The sequence below is a fragment of the Falco naumanni genome, chromosome 7 (assembly GCF_017639655.2).
Source record: "Falco naumanni isolate bFalNau1 chromosome 7, bFalNau1.pat, whole genome shotgun sequence".
Classification (NCBI taxonomy): Eukaryota; Metazoa; Chordata; class Aves; order Falconiformes; family Falconidae; genus Falco; species Falco naumanni.
In genome coordinates this window covers 26170504-26190589 of record NC_054060.1, presented here as the reverse complement: position 1 = coordinate 26190589, position 20086 = coordinate 26170504, and the positions used below count along the sequence as shown (strand labels likewise).

The 20086-nt window shown below is 42.6% G+C and overlaps 1 protein-coding gene across 1 annotated transcript in view; it reads left to right on the top strand.

The window, feature by feature from the left end:
* Window positions 1-20086, top strand: part of MDGA2 (MAM domain containing glycosylphosphatidylinositol anchor 2) — a 393582-nt gene that overhangs the window by 220827 nt on the left and 152669 nt on the right. The window contains exon 6 of the mRNA XM_040601984.1: window positions 7030-7299. Within this exon, the coding sequence (XP_040457918.1) occupies window positions 7030-7299 (270 nt within the window). The remainder of the gene's footprint in view (window positions 1-7029; window positions 7300-20086) is intronic.

The window sequence follows — 20086 nt, the reverse complement described above, 5'->3', positions numbered from 1 at the left end:
CCCTAAAGCCAATTGTGACATGTTCTCAATACCATATACCCAGTCTAAATACATATATTTGTCTCACTGTAATTATAACACACGTTGGCATCAGATTTTTTCTGTATGCTACAGCAATGACAGATATCTTTTTCCTTCCCACAACGGTATCTGTCTCAAATACGCATCCCAGGCAGCAGTACAGACTCCGCTCCTTTCAACTTCAGTGAACATCTGTATCGGATCATTGATTAGAAGATGTTTCCAGCCTCCCTGCCAATGATGCTGTGGCACCTCTGTTTCATCTAGAAGCATTTTATTGTGGAGCTGGGTTGTTATGTCGAAGGTGCTTGGTGAAGTGGCATTGTTAAGCATGTATCTTAGAGTGTTAATGATGACTTAATGACTGCTGGCTTTGTGCTGGCTCTGAGAAACTTTTGCCCCAGTTGTTAATCAAAACCAGCGTGGCTTTGCATGCTATTTTATTACTCCGTGAGGATTGGTATATGTTGTAGCCGCATTTTATAGTTAACCTCCATCTGTATGGCATCGGTGTCTAACTTGGGTGTACATGTTAGTACTAGGTAAAAAAAAAATAAAATATGGATGCAGTTCTGATTTAAATTCTCTGCAGTGGCTTGCCTCGCAGGGCTGTGTGTGGTGACCCGGTGTGCTTCCAATAGCACTTTGTCGTATGCACTATTGGGTTCACAGCCAGGCTCTACGGGCCTAGGAAATACATTGGATGCAGAAGCAATACTTGCACACGAAAACTTCTGAATTGAAGTCCCTTTAAAAAGGATGCAGCTGCAATATGAATGGGGACCTGAACAGTTTCCCTCGTCATGAGTAGTGCCTTGTTCTTTGCGGGGAAGAGCTCGCAGTGGCACTGCGGCTGTCTTTGTCCCCTGGCAAACCAACCATGACTTTGAAATGTGGGGCTGGCGCTCAGGAACCCCTACTTCTAAAAGGCAGTAAAGAAGCAGAGCTCTTTTGAACACTGAACCATTCTCATTACGATATCTAAATACGATGTTTGGAAAGCTTGTTCCATGCACACACCCATGGAAATATTTACCAAAGCTTGCTATTATTTGATAATGAATTTTATTATTCCTATCAGAGAGTTGAGAGAAAGTTTCCACTGGGCAGGTTGCCTGGCTGAGTCTTTGCCAGTGCCCGGGTGAAGGTTCTGGCTGGGAGATGCTTTGCTTGCCAAACCTGGGTGGCCCAGCATTTGTCTAGTTGATCCTAATGGCTGGTGGTCATCTCGGAGAGACCTCAGCCAGGGTGAAGCTTTGGAAGTGGCTTTGGGGGTGGTGATACACTCCATTTAGTACTGACTCCTTTTGACAGGGATATTTTTGTTGCATTAGGAGTTCTGTATAAATTTATCAGATTTCATACATGAGCAGCTCCTGCATCTCCATCAGTTCTGGTATTGTGCAGCTGTGTTGGCTCTGATGCTTAATTTTCCAAACTGGTACTGAACTTTACTTAAAACTATAAAATGTCTTCCACTCTATGTGAAATTGAGGATATCGGTCCTGTATCCACGTCTGTGTGTCAGCGTGTCTCCGTGACCCAAACCACCGTGACCCAGGTTTTCATGGTATGAATAGGTGGAGCTCTGGGGCTAAACACTGAAAACCTGCAGACTGTTTTCCTTAAAAAATTCAGCCTGTTAAGGAGAGGAGATGAATAAGAAGGAAGGCAGCAAAAATACACAAATGACATAATGCAAGATTAGACCAAAATGCAGAAGAATACAGCAGCAGAAAATAATAAAATGTATCTCTGAATTAACCCCTTCTGTTGAATTTTGTGGGATTCTCTTCAAGATTTAAGCAGAAACTGAGGAGCTTGTTCTTATGCCAGGAAGCAGCTGCTTAGCAGGGGAAAATTCTGGGCTGGTGTAGTTGTGCATCTTTTCTTTCAATTGCTCAGCTACCTGCTAAGTTCTGGGGGCCTTGGAGCACATTGCTTTTGAAGTGCCTTTCATACAAGAAGATTCCTGTGTGAATGCGGTGACCAGCAAAGTACCTTGCTTGGTGAAACCAGATTTTGTAAAACTTAAATCATAAAATCAAGATTGGAGGCAAAACTTGGCTTGGCTTACTGTCACTACGATATGTGTCTTTTCGAATGACCTCGGTTGGGACCATGTGGAGGCTTGTTTGTAAGGATGTGAGGGTCTTCAGGAGCCTCAGAGAGCTTAGGTTACCTTTCTGTGCTTTTTGAAAAATGAACAAGCAGAATGTCAGCACTGGCTCCAGCCTTGTTTCAGGAAAGCAAGCTGGGCTGTAGAAGTGGACGGGAGCTCGGCTCACACTTTGATGCCGGCTCCCACAGTTGGTGAGGGGAGCCGTTGGGTGAAACCATTTGTACCTTGGAGGCTGAAACCTGACTCCCCAAAGCAATATACATAGAAAAGGCAAACCCAGTGTATTCCAAACTTGCACCAGGAACACACAATTGCGTGTAGCAGCTTTTACAATAGTGTCATTTTAATAAGAGTCAGATCTTTTGGACAAGTCTTTATCTCCTCTTCTTTCTGACTCAGTTCTGTGATTTCCTGCTGTCTAAAAAATATCACAGCTTGAGATGCTGGGACCGCATTGTGGTCTCATAGCTGGGGTTCAGTCATGCTTGGCTGCTTTGCAAATGCAAAGGATGTATAAACACATGCATGTCCTTTTGAATCAGATCCTGTCTGTCTTGAACAAGAACCAGCAGGAGACATTTCAAAAAAGTGCATAAAAAGTGTGCAGTAGACAGATATGTGATAGTCTGCCCTCCCATTCCAGAAAAGGATACATTTTATACCCTGAAGCATGAGTTTTAATAATCCTTCAACAATATTTTGATATAATCATCCACTATTATAATTGCTCTGGATCATCTTGTCATCTTTATAAATGCCTACTCCATTTTTTAATCATGCTAGACCAAAAAAAAAAAAAAGTGTGGTGATGAATTACACAGTTCAGATTTATGCTGTATGTGGTGTTTTGCCCCAAAAGTTTATAAATAAATAGAAGAAATCCATTTTAAAGTGAGCATTAGGTCAAAGCTTCAGTTTTCTGAAAGTGCAAGGATGTAAGTGGGTTTGAGAAACACTGGGATCAATGTAAGGCTGGCATGTGTGTTGTTAAAAACAGCACTTTCTGCCTTTTCCCATCTATAGGCTCCTGATGAATTTGTAAATCTTCATCCTAAAGGTAGGATTGATGTCACCCAGTCACCCATCTTCTGCCATCCAAATCTTACCTGTCTAGATTAAACTAATCTTTGGGCTCTGCCTGGAGTCTGCAGAGGGATGGATACCACAGGGGAAGATTCTTTCAGGAAGATAGTTCAAGGTAAGATAAGAGGAATCGCCTTTTGGCAGTACCTCTTGCTGTCATTGAAACTAGAACAGGGGGAGATCTCATGCGACAGTGAGCTCCATTTCCCTGGCTCAAAGAGGAGCTAGTCCTAAACCTTTTGTCTAACAGCTGTTTTCACAGAAAATCTAGAGAAATTCTCCAGCAGCACCGACCATCCCAGTCCAGGGCTTACTGTCCCTATTGTTAGATGGGGTTTTGTCATTGTGCCTTCATTGCTCCTTTCTGTGCTACAGCTTTGCATTCCCAGTCTGTGTGGAGAGGCAGCTGTTTGCAGCTGCATTGCTGCAGCATGCTGTGGGGAGCAGTTAGGGGTGTGCCTCCAGTTTGGGAAGGGGAAGCATTTCTGGATGGAATCAAACAGGGGAGCTATCCAGTAAAGCAGACCAGCAGAAGACCTACATGCTTTTAATTAACCCAAGTCAATTAATACAGGTCTTCCAGCAGATGACTAAACTTGTGATTTAGCTCCATTTGTTTCCACATTTAGGTCCAGGCTGATGTAGAGAAGTGAACACAAGCACTCTCCAAATTAAAGCTAAAGCTTCTGCCACCCCACCATGTCTGAGAACATTGCTGGGGTTGTCGACCATTTGGGATTTTTTTGCCATTTGCCTCCTTCATTCCCTGTCTAACTATCCCTGCTTCTCTCTTTCTGTCTCCCCGTTCCTTACTGAAACAGCCAGTCCGAGCTGTGATGAGAAACCACGGGTCTCCAGCTTGTGTTTGGCACATGAGCAGGTGGGTGTTGACCACCACCTTTCTCCATCCCTGGCTGGAAGGAGGACGGGTCAATGTTGATTGCATAGCGAGTGGAGGTTGCGCTGTCAGTGTGGGGCTGGTGGTGGGGCTGAGCATGCTTCAGCGGTAGAAGAACGAAGTCCAAGTGACCACCAGGAAAATTCAATTCTTTCCATTCCAAGGCCAGAATCTGGCAATGCGCATGTTGTATATGCCGATAATATACATATTTTACATATTACATGTGTAAAATAAATACACATGATAATGTATATGACAATAAATCAGCCAAACAGTGCAGTAGACCCAATTCTATCCTCATTTGCACCATAAAGCTGAAAATAAGAGGTTCTGTGTTATTAGTGTGTTGTGATATGTTGTGGATTATGTAAAGGATTTCAAGCTAAGAAATACCAAAACCATGGCTTGTTGTTGCTGTGGATTAATTTTCTATTCATAGTAGGTATTTGACCCTTTATATACTACACTGACTTTCATTTGCTAGAAACTTTTAACAACCCTTCTGAATTTCTTAATATTCTTTGGTGTAAATCAGGCTTTTAACAGTAGCAGCTGAGAGTATTGCTGAATTTTTGTTTCTGTTTGTCTAGGGGGTAGGCTGTAGTTAAGTGAAATGTGTGCTGTAAGTAAAGAGCTATTGCTGTATGCAAACCGTAATTTTCGTGTACTTATTGTTTCGAATGCTGTGATGAAAGGGATGTATCACAGTATTTTTATCACATCAGCTGCTACCTTTGTCTCTCTACCTGAAGGGTGGCAAAGGGTCCCCTTTCATCCGGAGGATTATGAGGCCATTATGCTAAACAGCACCACCAGGCTGGGTTGACATTGTTGGAGCTTTCATCTTTTGTTCTAAGTTTTGAAGCATTATTTGTTTTTCCCTTGTTCCCTGCATCATGACTTGATGTTTAGTGAGAGCAGAGAGCAGCTCCTTGGCAGAATGGTTTAGGAAAAATCATTAAACTCGGGAGGGAGGGAGGGAGGGAGGGACGGACGGAAGGAGAAAGAGGGGCCAGCTGAGTGCTACCCCGTGGCTGGTGATGGCCTTATGGGTCTGGAGCTCAGTTCTAGCTGCACAGCAGGTACCTGGATCCCTGCTTCTGCCACCTTCACCCCAGCAAAATCTACTGAAGCATGAAGCATGACATGCTGCTCGGTTTCATACCTCTAATCCCAAACCAGGGATTCATCAGCTGATGGATGCATCAACTGATGGAAGAATAAGAGGTCAGAGGATGTGAGCAAGGAGGCACTGACAGAGTTAGTGTGCAGTGCTGACTTGTTTTCTGTATTTTTAGCCACGCACCCAGTTTCTTCACCTTTAAGTTGGTCACATGAACCCAGGAATTCATGCTGGGAAGTTTCTGCAGGGTTTACAAGGTGAGAGGAGCTGGAAGAAGGGGCCTTGCTTGTAAACCTCTGCTCTCCTGCCCTCTTAGAAACGTTTCCCTGGCAGGGAACAGGTTGTCTGTTCTCTGTGTATTAGGACAGGTATAAATGATCTGTTTCCCATTTCTGTGCTTTGGCTTCTGAATGCAGAGAAAGCTAATTCCTCTTGGGTGAACTACAAATAAAGAAAACTCTTATTTTATAGTTGACTTTTGTATTTGCGTTCAGTGATTAGTGTGTATTCCTTTAATATTGAAATAAGATTCATAGATAAAGCAGAACACACAAGAATATATCTCTGTAATAATGAAGATAGTGATAAGATTTTTGGATGTAACATTTTTATTCCCTTTCATTTTTCATTGTCACGATTTCTGGTATTCTTTGCCCAGAATTTCAATCCTTCAACTTTATGTCTGTGTTTAGTATTGCTGGTTTTTCTGTACCAGCAGTATGTATTTACGTATTGGTGTATGTCTTCTGCAGTTTAGAGTATGCCTTCAAGCAAAGCCTGGATCCAGCAAGGGTGGATTCCTCAACGCAAATGACAGGGGATGTCACAGCTCAGATTGTGATTTTAAATTCCAGCATCTAAAATGAATTGCCCTGCTCTGTCCCTTCACGCTGAACATTTCTGTTTCTCCTCTTGCATTATATGCAAATATTTAATGGAAGAGGCAAGAAGAGAGAGTGAAATTTAATCACTTGTTTCTCCTTTCTGAGAGTAGCATCATCTTTCTGTTAGCCTGTGCTGCCATGTAGCTCAGCTGGTTTGGTGGTCCTGCCCAAACAAAGCCTCAGCAGCTGGTCATGGGATACTGGATGGAAATTAGTAGGGACCCAGGTCTGTACCTCTCGGGCATGTCTGTGAGGAGATGGAGCTGTGGCCACACTGTCTGCTGGTGCTGAGCTGCAGGTTGCACAGCTTATAAAGGAAAGAAAAGCAGCTGTGCTGGATTCTTCAGTTTCTCTGTGTGCCAGGAGATGTTGTTGCAGGGGAGATGGCTCTTCCTGATTCAACAGACCCAACTCAAACTCTACAAATTCACCTCAGTTGGTAGCCAGGTCACAAGGAGGTCACTAGGGAGGGGGGTGGCTTAGGAGGGCTGGGTTTCAGTGGGTTGGATCTAATTTGAAGTGAACAACATGCTTTCCGTGCCAAATAAGAAGATTGTTACTAATTCCTTTCTTCCAGGGTTTAAAATCTGGTGTGCTGGCACCAGCCCCATACATTACCCTGTACTTCCCAAGCACAGCCAGAGGGGCGTTCATACATCCATCCTTGTCTGTGGTTTGACAGCAAGGAAGTTGATGGCTGAGCAGGATGTGGTTTCGGGGTGGGGTGGGGCATCAGGACAGGGGGCACCCTCCTCAGAGGGCACAGAGTTGTGTGAAGAGCGCTGTAGCTGACATGCCTTTGCTGATCTCCCTTGGCTTGAGCGTCCTTGTCAGGACAGAGCCACACCACAGACATCACCCTGCTACACCTTTCTCTTCTGCTTGTGTTTTGCAGCATCTCCTTCAATTAAGCTTCTTGTGGATGACCCGATAGTGGTGAACCCTGGAGAAGCGATCACCTTAGTCTGTGTGACCACAGGAGGGGAGCCAGCCCCCAGCCTGACGTGGGTGAGGTCTGCCGGCATCCTTCCCGAGAAGACAGTCCTGAATGGTGGCACTTTAACGATACCTGCCATCACGTCAGAAGATGCCGGCACGTACAGTTGCATCGCCAACAACAATGTTGGAAATCCTGCTAAAAAGTCCACCAACATCATTGTAAGAGGTAAGTCAAGCTGGCAAACTACTGACCTTTATCTTGGAAGATTAATTGAATCCGGATCTGACAGGATAGCAATAGTGGTGTCCTGTAGGTATTCCAAATGTGTTTCTGGTCATTTCTACTGATGTGTGAGATGAATTAGTGCTGGCCTCAAATAGCCAGTGGCTCTCATACTGGGCTCAAATCCCTGAGCTGGAACAAGGGTGGCGTGGTGCTGCTTCGAGTTGTGAAGATGCAGCAGCTCTCCCATCCAGACTGGAGACAAACGATCACCGAAGGACACCGTGTCTTGTGGGCATTACCTGTGCTGATCCCCTGCACGCACTGTCTTGGCAGTGAATGCATCCTGAGCTCCTGGAGATGTCATTACCTACTTCGCCCTTTTCTTCCTCCTCATCAGCTTGAACGTGTTATTGAAATTAAGGTTGTTATGCATGCTGTGAATCTGCTGCCATCAGACGACTGCTCCCTGGGTAGGAGCTTTAGATTAGTACCTATGCTTTAATTACACTAAATAGCAGGATAAATGTCTGTCTTGGATAAAAGTAAGAGAAGAGTGCTTGCAGAACAATTACTGCCAGGTGGAGAGAAGCTCTCCCTGGTTGTTTATCGCCTTCTGGATAACCCCAGGGAGCTGGGCAGTTGGTTTGAAGAAGGAGTTCGATTGGCTGATAGGCATCATCAAAGTGGATTAATCTACCTGAACCAAACAGTTCATCTGAAACTAATTTTCTATAATCTAATCTCTGAATGGTAGTGAAACATAAACTCCCACACTATAGGAACTTTAAATAATAGCATGTGATTAATCATACTCAGGAGAAACTGCTGTGTAAAGTGCCAGTGGTGTGAATATTTTATGAGAGCCATAACCCCTGTTCCCTTCTTATTGCCCAACATATCATGCTCTTCAGCAGGACGAGGGATTGGAAGCTATTTCTGTTCTGGGGGTCAGGCAGAGAGCATTGCATCAGCCTAGGTCTGCAGGAGTTTTATCAGGAGATGTCCGCAGATTTATTTGAAGTATTGTATTTCCATTTGAATTTTTGACATTTAGCTTAGGGGTTTTGTTGTCAAGAGGCAAAAGCAGTCTTGTTTCAGGAACATAGCATCAACATTAATTTGCTGTGATTTACAATGATGATGAGGTTGTGAAGGGGAGACGCGAGTGAAACACACACTTGGAATAAGCCAAGGGAGAGGAGAGGCTTTGTGTGAAAAGAAATCTCAGTATTTTAATTGACCCAGCAGACAGCACTGGAAAGCCCAGAGGAAAAGCCAAAGCCCCTAGCTCCCCGCAGACACAAATTTCATGAGTCATAGCATAATAATAATGTGCCCTCACATTTTTATTTATAGAAGACCATGCCTATGAGATGCCTAGGAGCTACAAGATGTTGAACAAAATATCATTAAAGCATTTGAGGTGATGCTTTTCTTTTTTCCTCTCTGCTGTGCGGCACTGCTAATTCTGAGAAGGGACCACAACGAGGAACAACCCATTAAGTAAATGAAGCACAGCTCCCTTCTAGCTCCAACATACTGCTACCTGCTATTATTTCCCCCTTATTATTTCTGTTAAAGGGGCAGAACTGTCTTTTAGGAAAAAAAAAAACACAACAACTTTGTTCCAGACTTGGTTGATTTATCTTTTCTAAAAGTGATGTTGAGTTCAGGAGTGAAGTACAAAAAAAATTTGTATCAGAGTTTTGATTTTACTCAGTGTATATATTTCTTAGCATTTTGTCTGTAGATTATTGCTTCTCTCTATTTAATTTCTTTTTTTTGTTGTTGTTGTGTATCAGGACTTTCCACAGAGAAGCTGAGGAGAAGAGAGTATTTATTTGAAATAGCATCTAAGCCTTGCAGGAGAAGCATTTAGTAAATGGAATTCGCATCTCCTGTCAGGTGGACTACCAATCTCAGGATTAGACAATAATCCCCTAATCTTGCCCAGAAAGAAATGCAGCGTTGTCTCAGATCATCATCAGGGCTCAGATTAATTTTTTTCCCTTTAAAATTCACTAAATTTCAATATGTGTTTATCTGAACTTGCCTTTATTTTATATGCTTCATTCCATGGATGCTACCTTACCTTCAGCAGCTCTTGATTATTTTTCTGGCTATTTTTGTGGGTGACTACCCAAGTCTGTGACTACCTACCACACCTGACTTCCAACCCATTGTGAATGATATCATATGACCATCACACATTGAATAAGATTTAAAAAAAATCTAAACCCAGAGAGAATCCTTTAAAAAGAAACAAATAAAAGTAAATAAAAGAGTAACAAACTAATTTATCCTTTTTTAAAGTCAGAAATTATGTGATCAGTAAGCAATAGAGGCAACAGGTGATGCGGTGTTTCAAGAGCGGATTCAGGCACTGAGGTGGTGATGTTGCACCGAGGTGTATTTAGGTCAGCTCTGTGTTCCTCCATCAATCTTTTTAGAGACCCTTAAAAAGTGGGGATAAATATAGTGAAATGGCAAAATGACCAGATATGATGGCTTGGCAGAATATATATCACCTGATAGATGGTGCAAAATGTGCCCACGTGGAAGTGCTGTGTAATGTGTTCTCTGTTTCTCCAGGGTGTAAATAACTCGTAATGTGTGTTCTCTGCTTCTGCAGGTTGTAAATAACTAAGTTTCTGCAGTTGCTGTGTGCTGCTGAAGGAGTGCTGGGATAGCAGGTGCCACTAATGATCTCAGCGCATTGCTTTTCTTTTGTTAGCTCCCAGAATTTATCTGGAAGCCTGCTAATATGCATAAGCATTTAATGTTCTCTGTTTTCCCACTGTCACTTGATTTCCTCCCCTTCCAGTGAGCATTGGCACAGAAGGAGATGTTTGTTCTTAGAATAAAGAACAGACTAAAGCTGCCATTGTGGCGAGGAACCCATTTAGTCATAACTCTCTTGGGATTATTGTGGTTTAAAATTTTTTTTTTCTTCCCTTTTGACCTTATAACTTAAAAGGAATTGTAAATCCTTCCGACAAAATCATGCTGGGTGCTTGCTCCTCAGTTTGGATGAACACAGATCCCTTGCAAAACAACTGGCATTGCACACAGCGGCTGAGGGAGGAGACTGTCATACGCTGCCTACTTAAGCAGTTAAATTAATAATTTCATATAAAACAATGTCCTCGTTTTAAGGGTGCTCCTTTCTTAAGCAAGTCAGAAGCCGCAAGCTCTGCTCCCTTTTTCTCCATTCTGCTGAGCTGTTGTGTTATGCCTTTCCCTTTCAGCCGTCAGATAATTCTAAAGAAAGTTTTACTGAGATGATAAAGAGAAATTGAGTACCACCGTGTCGTTCCCTAAGAGGTACAGGCATAGTGCAACAGCTTTCATTTCCTCCATTTGCTTTGAACAGGAGCTCAGCAGAGGCAAATCAGTGACTGTGTGCTGTTTACCTGCTGGAATCTTAGTGAGGAAGCCTGTGAAATGCAGCTGTTTTAAAGAGCGCGGTTATCAGCTTAACTGTACCCAAAGTTATTGCAACATATTTCATTCCATCAAAGGCATTGTCATCCATCAAAGTGTCATGGGTCAAACCAGAGAAAGAAGAAATGCTCCCTCATTTTAGCAAAGCTGGCTGCTCACCAATCCTAATTACAAAAGTTTCTTTCTAAGTATTTTCTTTAGATTAATGAGTTCTTTAAATGATTGTAAGTCTGCTAGCATTTGAGTATTGGTGGGTGTTCTCATCAGTGGCATCTTCACATCCTGCTCTCAGACTGATGATTAGAATAGTTTCCTGTAACATATTTCTAGGCAAAACCATTAGAAAGCAGAGGAAGCTCTATGGGAATCTTGGCTCCTGTCATTCTAGTGAAATTTGATGGTTTTAATCCTTCTCTTGAAAAAAAAAATAATAGAAAAGGTGTCTCAAGTAGCAAATCTAACACACCCCTTGGATAAACAAAGTTCTCAAAAACCTCCGTGCCTGATGTGTGTGGGTTTTGCTGTGCTCACTTGGAGGATGTTCTGTTTTTCTGACTTTTCCATGGCAGGGTGAAAAAGTGTTATTCTGATGCAATGGAAATCATTTGTCATAAAGGCTAACATGGGGAAAGGCTGTTGCACTTCTTTCAGAGTTCTTTCCCACCCAAAATGTTTCTGTTGATTTGCTTTCATTATGAATTTGTCTCTGTATACTCCTGTTGGTCTCAAGTAGAGGTAAATGATGATCAGTCTTCCTATGGATATTTTGTTTAATTCAAATAAGGAAAGACACACACACATTTGCGTTAAAATCAAACGCAAAACCTTGCTGACTCACGGCCCTTAAGCCAGCACACATGGTGCTGTGGATATTTCTGCTTGTCCCAGGCATGCACAGCTGGGCAGACAGGGCATCCCATTATTGCCAGGAGCTTGGTATTTGGAGACCTCCCCTGGGACGTGCCCCCAGGCTCAGTTCTTTGCCCTGATCTACCATGGGAAGTTGGACATCCAGCTTATCCCATGTCCCAGGAAACACCTCTAGCCTGAGGATCTTTTAGATGTTGCTGTTGGAGGTTGTTTTATTCCTTTAAAATTCTCTTTTCAATGCATATTTGGGGAGGGAAGCAAAAGGCGTTAGAGCAATGGTAGTATTGGCCTTGTAATCCTTAAGATACTACATAAAAGCATGATCATCACAATACCATACAGATTTCGGGTGACAGTTGAAAGTGTCAAAAGAGGCAGGAATCAAAATAATCAAATGTCTACAGCTTCTGGAAAATTATACATTTTCAACATGACTCAGACTGGGTACTCAGAATTATGGAGCATGGAAGAACAAATAATCCAAAGACACTGCAAAGGAGAAAATGAAAAGAAAACCTCTCTGTAGCTACCGGTCTGTCAATGAAGAATTAAAAGCTTTTGATGATGAAGAACGTAAGGTGGCTCCTCCATCCAGTAAGAAAGCAAAAATGCTGGGTAGCATCTTTGAGGGAGACCTGTGCATCAGATTGGGAAGCGGGTAGAGCCAGAGAAATGTTTCACAGGTCTTAAAGTGTAGAGCACTGAAATGAACTGGCAGGGTGTCAGTGTGCACCAACTTGGATATGTTGCCTCATCAGCAACTTTCCTCATCATCTTCTTTAAACAGATCACTTAATCTCTTGCATTGTAACTCCAAAATTTTTTTAGTGCCATTTGATTCTGACTGTGTCACTTTTCTCTTCTGTGAAGCAGAAACATAGTGTTGGGCTTTAATTTTTCAAAGGGGTGGTATTCCCTGTCAGTTTAAATATAAAATAATGACCTGTGCTCAACATTAGCATAAAAGTTTTTCTGAATAAAAAGCACTCTGGGGAAATGCTTTTTAAGGCCAAGATTACTGGAAGTACCTATTCCATTACGACTTTAAAAACTGTATGTGAACTGTGTAGTAGTGACTGCTAAAAAGAAGGCGGGGGGAAAAATAGAAAAGGCACAGATTGTGAAATGAATGAAAATTTTGTTGCTTTTGTAGTAGATTTAAAAAAAAAGATTAAAAGTCCTGTAATCTGGTATTACTGATGTCCATTCTCGCAAACCTGCTTACCCTTCTGCTTTCTTGCAACAGCTCTGTTTATCCCAGAGCTTTTTTTTCTTAGGAATTTCCCATGTTGGTTGAGAGCAGTTGCGTGAAGTAGAGGATAAAAATAAGTCTGTCTGGTTACACATCAGCACCTCTGCTGTCACCCCGCAAAGATTCCCAAATGCTGTTAATTGAAATGTGAGCAGAGCTCCCAGGGGCTGATGCCGAGTGCCAGAACAGAGGCAAGTCTCACAAGTTCCATCCAAAAAGGTGGAAATAGGGTTTTGGCAGCACCCGTGACAGTCATCACCCGGCGGGTCACCCTGGCATCTGTGCAGCTGCTGGATGCTGGCCAGCGGCCCAGCCATGTGTCCGTCTGACACGCATGATCCGTAGCTGGCATCATCTGTGATCGTGGGAGCGCTGGTCAGGGATGCTGGCTCCAGCGTGCCAAGTCTAAAATGTTGGGTTTTCTGTGCAGCTAGCACAAGGACCTTTTCCCCACCCCCACCCCCTCCTTCTTTTCCCTCTCTGTATTCTGGGAAGGTCTCACAGCAGACTGATTATACTAGTGCTTATTTCATGGCTGGAGAAAGCCGAAGGTCTTGGCAAATATCCATACACATAAAACGGGCACTGCTACACCACGCAGGGGTGGCGGCCGCTGCTGCCTTCCTAAGGAGGCACTGTGCAGGGGTCGTGCGTGCTGCTGCACGGCCGTGGGTGCTGCGGCCTGCGGGAGGCTGGCAGGGCTGAGCTCCCCGCGGTGCTTCTGTCGGGTGGAAATCCAGCAGCCCCTGCGCTGGCTTTCAGTAGACATTGATGGTTTTGGTTTCCTTGGGGCAGAGTAGAAAGCAAGGCGGATTTCACGAAAGTGCCAAGGTTTTGGAATTGGTATTCTGGAATAGAACTGGAAGGGCCCTCCTGGGTCATCAAGTCCAGCTGTCTTTATCTCAGGCATCTACTTCTACTCATCTCACCTCCTGTATAATCTTTTTATTGTAAACTGACCAACACCACCTGCGATTTCGATAGCTTGCTTCCAGCACCCTCCCAGCTCTTCCCAGGAGTCTCTTCCCATATGTCACTGCTCTGACATGGAGATCCTCTCTCATTCCCATCAGAACATGCCTGTGGTGGGTTCGCCATCCCTTGAAAGCAGCTTTGCTGTGGAGTGGCATCAGACAAGCTCTGTGCAGCCTGCTCTGGGAGAATCTGCTTTAGCAGGAGGTTGAACTAGATGGTCTCCAGAGGTCCCTTCCATCCCTGACCATGCTGTGATGCTGTGAATGCCGTGCTGGGATGGAGGGCTGGGCTTTGCCTTTGCTCAAGCACTGTGGCAGCTGGGCACCTTCACCCTGCCAGGGGCTCTCCCTGTCCTCTCTCTTGCATTACACCAATGTGTATTTTTTTTTTATCATAATCATAAGCAATTTACTTAACTCTTTGTTGAAACAGCACTTACCACCTTGCTTAGTGTCTGCTGTGTCTTGTTGGACAGGACAAACTAACTTCTTCCAGTGTGGGATTTAAATGGACCTTTCAAAAATGTTTGCAAATGTGCTTTGGGAGAGACCCATGCACTGGATGAGGATGAAAAATTCTCTGTAAATGGGAGGCTGGGCACCAGCCTGATCTCCCACCCCATGCCAGCCCTCCTAGCCCACCTGTGGGAGCTGCAGGCATCTCCCTGGGACGTCTTCCAGCTTTTAAAGATGAGTACAGTTTAGTAAAAAGAAAAAAAAAAAAAGAAAAGGAAAAGCCAGCCAATTCTGATTCTTCCATCGAGATGCACCCTGTGAATGGGATTTCAATGTGGAGATTTCAGCCTAGAAAACCTGATCTTACAGCACATCCAGCGTGTTGCTACAGTCATAAGTTACCAGTATGCTGTCCTAAAAGTTTACAACTCTGAGAATGAATGTGTAAAAAAGTTGAGCTTCAGAGTTTAATAAGTCCATTTATTTTTATTATCTGCAATAGCAGTCTCAGTCATGTGCTCTCTCTCCCAGGCTGGAGTGTATCACAGACAAGTTCATAAAACAGTTCCATATAAAAATGTAGATGGTTTATTGATTCTTCTGCCCTTTCATTAGGACTTCCCAGAATTATTTTTTTTTGTGCAGAAATTTTATTTTTAAATATGTTTTCTGCTCTGCAAAACATCATGTGGTGCCTGTTGGGCACCACATATCTATAAAGATGTATCAGAAGAGCTCGCAAGCGGTTTCATTTCATCTCTCTCCTTCTGACCTTTGCATTGTGCCTGCTTCAGGTAGCCACGTTCTTTCTTCTCTGGGGGCAAGGAAAAAAATGAACCTTACTGTTGGTTGGCTAAAAATTATTAACTACTAACGCATGATGAATTATTTTGTCAGGGGTGTGGTGTCATAGTTTAATATTGTACTAGATCTTGGCTGATTAATACGTGATGAGATCTGTGTAGTCTTAACATCATTTTGGCAGAGAAAAATGAGGGTTTTTTCGAATTTTTGTCTCATCTTGAAGGGAGAGGTAGAGAAGAGAAAAAAAAAAAACAGTGCACAATGTTTTGTTCTGATGTTACCAAGATGTTTTGGTGACCTTGAAATGTCTTTTTAGGTGCTTACTTGTATTACATCAGGCAACTGTGAATGAGATTGGTAGGTCTCTGCCCAGTCTGACAAGTCATTTTGGGGAGTTTTATGGGTTCCCAATTAATTTTTGAGGCATTGAACTGCAGAATAAAAACAAACTGTGGAAGGGAAATGCATCCCATGTTGGAATAAAGCCAGGCTCTAATGAAATCCTGCAGTCTAATAAAGCTCTTGAGCCACACAAGAAGCAGGAGATGGGAACAATCCAGTGTGGAAGCCTTGGAAACTGGGGGTTTCCTCTAGGTTTTAGAAGAAAAGCAAGTACTATGTGCTGAGTTTCACTGGCAGTGTGTGGGCAAAGAGAAGAGGGAAGTTTTGTAATACAGTACTTTGGGGCATCCAGGAAAACTCAGCAAGTATTTTTTTTTTTTTTTTTTTTTTACAGCCTTGGCACAATAATTAATCTTTATAAAGGCATTGGCCCTGGAAAACACCCAGCTGTAATGTTCAGAGGATTTATAATTTGTTTGGCAAGTGCACAGCCCGCTGGGGATTGTGTCAACCTCTCTGGATTGTCTAATTTATATCCCAAATCTTGTCTGGCTTGTGATGAGACTTGTGAAGGTCCTGTTTGCCTGTGAGATGGGCAGTCTGTGGGATGGGGCAGCCCCGAGCCCACAGGTCTGGCCAGGATTGCATGCAGTATCTTGTGGCAAGCTATAACAGTGTGGGGTTTTGTAGCATAGGAAATATTGTGGCAAGCTATAACAGTGTGGGGTTTTGTAGCATAGGAAATATTTTGGGGGTTTTCCCCTTTCTTCTGCTTAGGGTTTCAAAAAGTACTAAATGCCAGCTGCCAATTTACACCACTGCTTATTGACCAGCCTTTTTTTTTTTTTTTTTTTTTTTTTTTCTATTTTACCTTCGTGTACCTCCCTCCTTGATGTGTTTCAGTCATTATCTGGATCTGCTTAAAATCAGAGATGTCCTTGGTAGGACATCACAGTTTCTGTCCCCAGATCAGCTTTATACTGGTGTGAGCCCACTGGGGTGACTCCTGGTTTTCACAAGCAGGGGACCACAGGCAGAAGGTTGTGCAGTCTCCATCTCTGGAGGTTTCTAAGCCCTGAACACCCTGGTCTGAGCTCACACCTGGCCCTGCTTTGAGCAGCAGGTTGGGCTAGAAACCTCCTGAGCTCCCTTCCCACCTGAGTATTTCTACCTATCTATATGTCTTTGCTCTTCTAATGATGCTTATTTCTCTTAAATATTTACTTCTAAAAGCAGTTAAAAAGATAAACCACCACGCTGTGTTTTGCATACTTTGATCAGTGCTTCATCCCCTTATCGGATCATATACTGAATAACTTGCAAACTGAAATCTTCTTCATTATGAAGAGGTATACACCTCCCCTTCCTTCAAAAGAAAAGCAGTGTAAGAAATAGGAGCTAATTAACTAGAGCACACGTAAAAAACACACCTGCCAAATGGCATCTCCAGAATAATAAATTCTTTTATTTTAAAAATTAGAAGCATTTATAAAAATAGAGACAAAACCTGAAATCTTTCCATAGTATTTGCATTTAAATTGAAAATGTGAGTGCATCTGGTCTTGTAAGTGCCAAATAATTACTTGATATTAAAAAGTTTGGAGATGCTCTAGTAGAAGATGCTTGACAACTTAATTGTTCTGATAGCTACAGAAAGTTAAGGTTTAAAAAAAAACTTTAAGCTAAAACCATGTTGACAGAAGCAAAATGAACTGTTGGTAAAATGCTGAGAATATGTGCTTTTTTTTAGCAAGGCTTCAAGTCTGACTTTGGATAGAAAGGTGGCTGTAGGGAATGTTTAGGCAGCATAATTTTGTCACAATTATCTTGCAGACTCCTAAAGACCATATTTAAGAAATGTCAGTGTTGGTGCATTCTCCCTAAAAGCTCTGTGAATGTTTATGTAGTTATGCCATTTTTTTAATGTTCACCCTATGACCCCACCAAGGTGTACCCGTTCTGGTCGCTTGGCAGATGTATTTTCTGCTGGAGAGAGTTCACTTATATGAAAACAGCAAATAGCATTATCTGCTGCTAATGCAGGTGAAACTAGCTCTGTGCAGAGCTTATGAGTGTGTTTATTTGATGTTAGACTGACTTCTAAATTCTGAGCAAAACATGCAGACCTCCTTTCAGAATAAGAAAGTTCCCGTATCTCAGCAGTGGACCAAGCAGTTATGGGGTTATAGAGATGAGCCATAAGGTCAAAGCTTTCCCTGCTAGAGAAGAAATAAAGCGACAGTATGATGCTGACCTTGGCACAGACCTGATGGGCACCCATCAGCCAAGAATGAGTCTGAGTAACAGAGTACAAAACGGATGCAACTGCTCTGCTGGCAAGCTGGCAAGACTTTGAGTATCTAATTCAAAAAATGCCGTGGGCTGGGGCTATGCAGAAGATGTTGAGGGTTCTGTCCCATTCGCCTTCTCGTCACCCAGTTTGGTGTTTCTGTAAGAGAAGATAGTGAAGCCCATGGCTGGGCACAGGGTGGTCAATCTAGCAGTTTCGAGCTCCTATGAACTGGATGGAAGACAAAGCACATGGTGGCGCATTTCCACAATTTTGGGTTTTTTTGGGGGGGTTATCTCTTTGTTTGGTTTCAAGAATGACTAGGGAGGGTGACAGTTCTTACCAAAAGACACTGAAATGTGTGCTGATTTGGTCTGTATGGTGAATCTCTTGCAGACCCTTCCAGGCCACATCTACCATGACTTATTGACTGAGACCCAGTTTAAACATGCCAGGGAAAGAACGGCTTCTTGTGATCTGTGGTGCGGGATGGTTTTCCAGATGGTTCAGAGACAAAAAGCGAAAGCTGGTTAGCAAGAGGGATCTGTTGCCTTGCAATCACTCTTTGATTAAGAAAACTAACAACCACAAAACACTGTGGTTATAGTAGCTGAGTGTTAAAATAGCACAAAAAAATACCAAAGGTGAATAGTGGATGGAAGAAACAGAAGGACTTGCAGAAACCTCAGCATATCCAAAGGGAAGACCTCGGGCACCCAAGGCTGCTACTTAGGCAGCTCAGCTTGCGGCTGCTGTGCTGTCTAATTACAAGTGCTCAGAGTGCAGCAGCAGTGTGGAACTGCAGATGGAATTGTGAACTGCAGCTTTTCTGTTCTCTATCCATTATTGTAATTGGTCACCAGCAGATGTATGAGCCTTTAATCATGTATTTTAGCCTTTCCTAAATGCATCTTTAAAAAATGCTGAATTTGGACATGCTTTTCCCCCCTCTGTTTATATTATTCCCCCAAATCCATTAACCTCATTTCCCTTACTGTTTGGAAAATTGACTTCTTGAAGCACCAGCTGGACACAGAGGTTTTATCCAACAAATTCACCATTTCAACAGCTGCATCCTGGTAGTAAAGCTTCCTATTCTTTATTGTCCAAGAGTCACACCATGCTCTAAACTCAAAACCACCAAGACATCATGAGGTCCAGTTTCACTAAAGCAAAGTTTTCTACCCCTGACCTAGGTACAGGTCGCTTCATTGAAGTATAACGTGAAGCTTGTGCCCAGGCTGGATCTTAGGTACGTTTGGACTTGAGGCTAAGCTGAGGCATTAATTTGCATCATGTGGCAACGTGGCTGTGATGTTCACAGCAGAGTAGTGTGGCCTTAAAAAGCATCCAGTTTTTAAATGCAGCCTCCTGTTTGTTATCAAAATTTTCCGTACATGGTTGCATATCCATAGCAGTGCTGAGTATGACGGACGATAGTCATTCGTCAGAAAGGAACAGAAGTCATTATCTACAGGACACTTCAGAGCAGGCTCGTCTGTGTCCAAAATTGATGTGCAGAATGTCCAGATGTTACAATCCAGATAAACTTCCATTATGGAGAGCTGATATCTGCAAACTTTGTAACGTGGAGTGTGATTTTCCTCTTCCATTTTCGAATTAGGCTAGAAGGCTGTAACACTGAATGCTTATTTTTTGTTATTTTCCTTTCAAATGTTTTGTTGGTTGGAAAAAGCAAATTTGAGTTTTCAGTGTTTCTTATACACACAAAAAAATGTCAAAACATATTGTGTTGTAACAGAATGAAGTAAAACAGACTACACTGTGGTTTCACCAGTGAGAAAGATATTTTGGACAGTTGTTAAATTGTCTCTACTCAACTTAGCCATTTGATAATGTAGTTTAAGGCTGTATCCTGCAGAATACTGAAGACAGTGCAGCTTTGTTGCCCATGGCCAAAATAAACAGAGACTTTGTATTTCTTTCGTGTTTATGATAGGAACTTTTATTTTTACTTCTATTGATTTGATAGAGGTAGACATGTTAATGAAGAAAGAAACATCAGAGAAGGATTGCCATGAGTCTTTCTTCTGTGGGAATGACTTTTTTATTTAGGGCAGAGATCCATTTGTGCTGGACTTTCACATAAAAAAAATAATAAATAGATCAGACAATATGGACTGCATTGCAGTTTCCAAGGTGTGGTACTGGGGCAGATTGTTTTGTGTATTCATTCATTTAATCATTCAGACAAACAAATCTGAAACCCAGCCCAGTTGTGTAGATGTTGGAGGGTAGCATTGACAGACAGTGTCTAAATTAATATTTGGTTTGTCATTTGCCTGTGTTGCAAGGGAATGTGGTAGGATACTCCCTGTCTCGTAGGAAAACAGT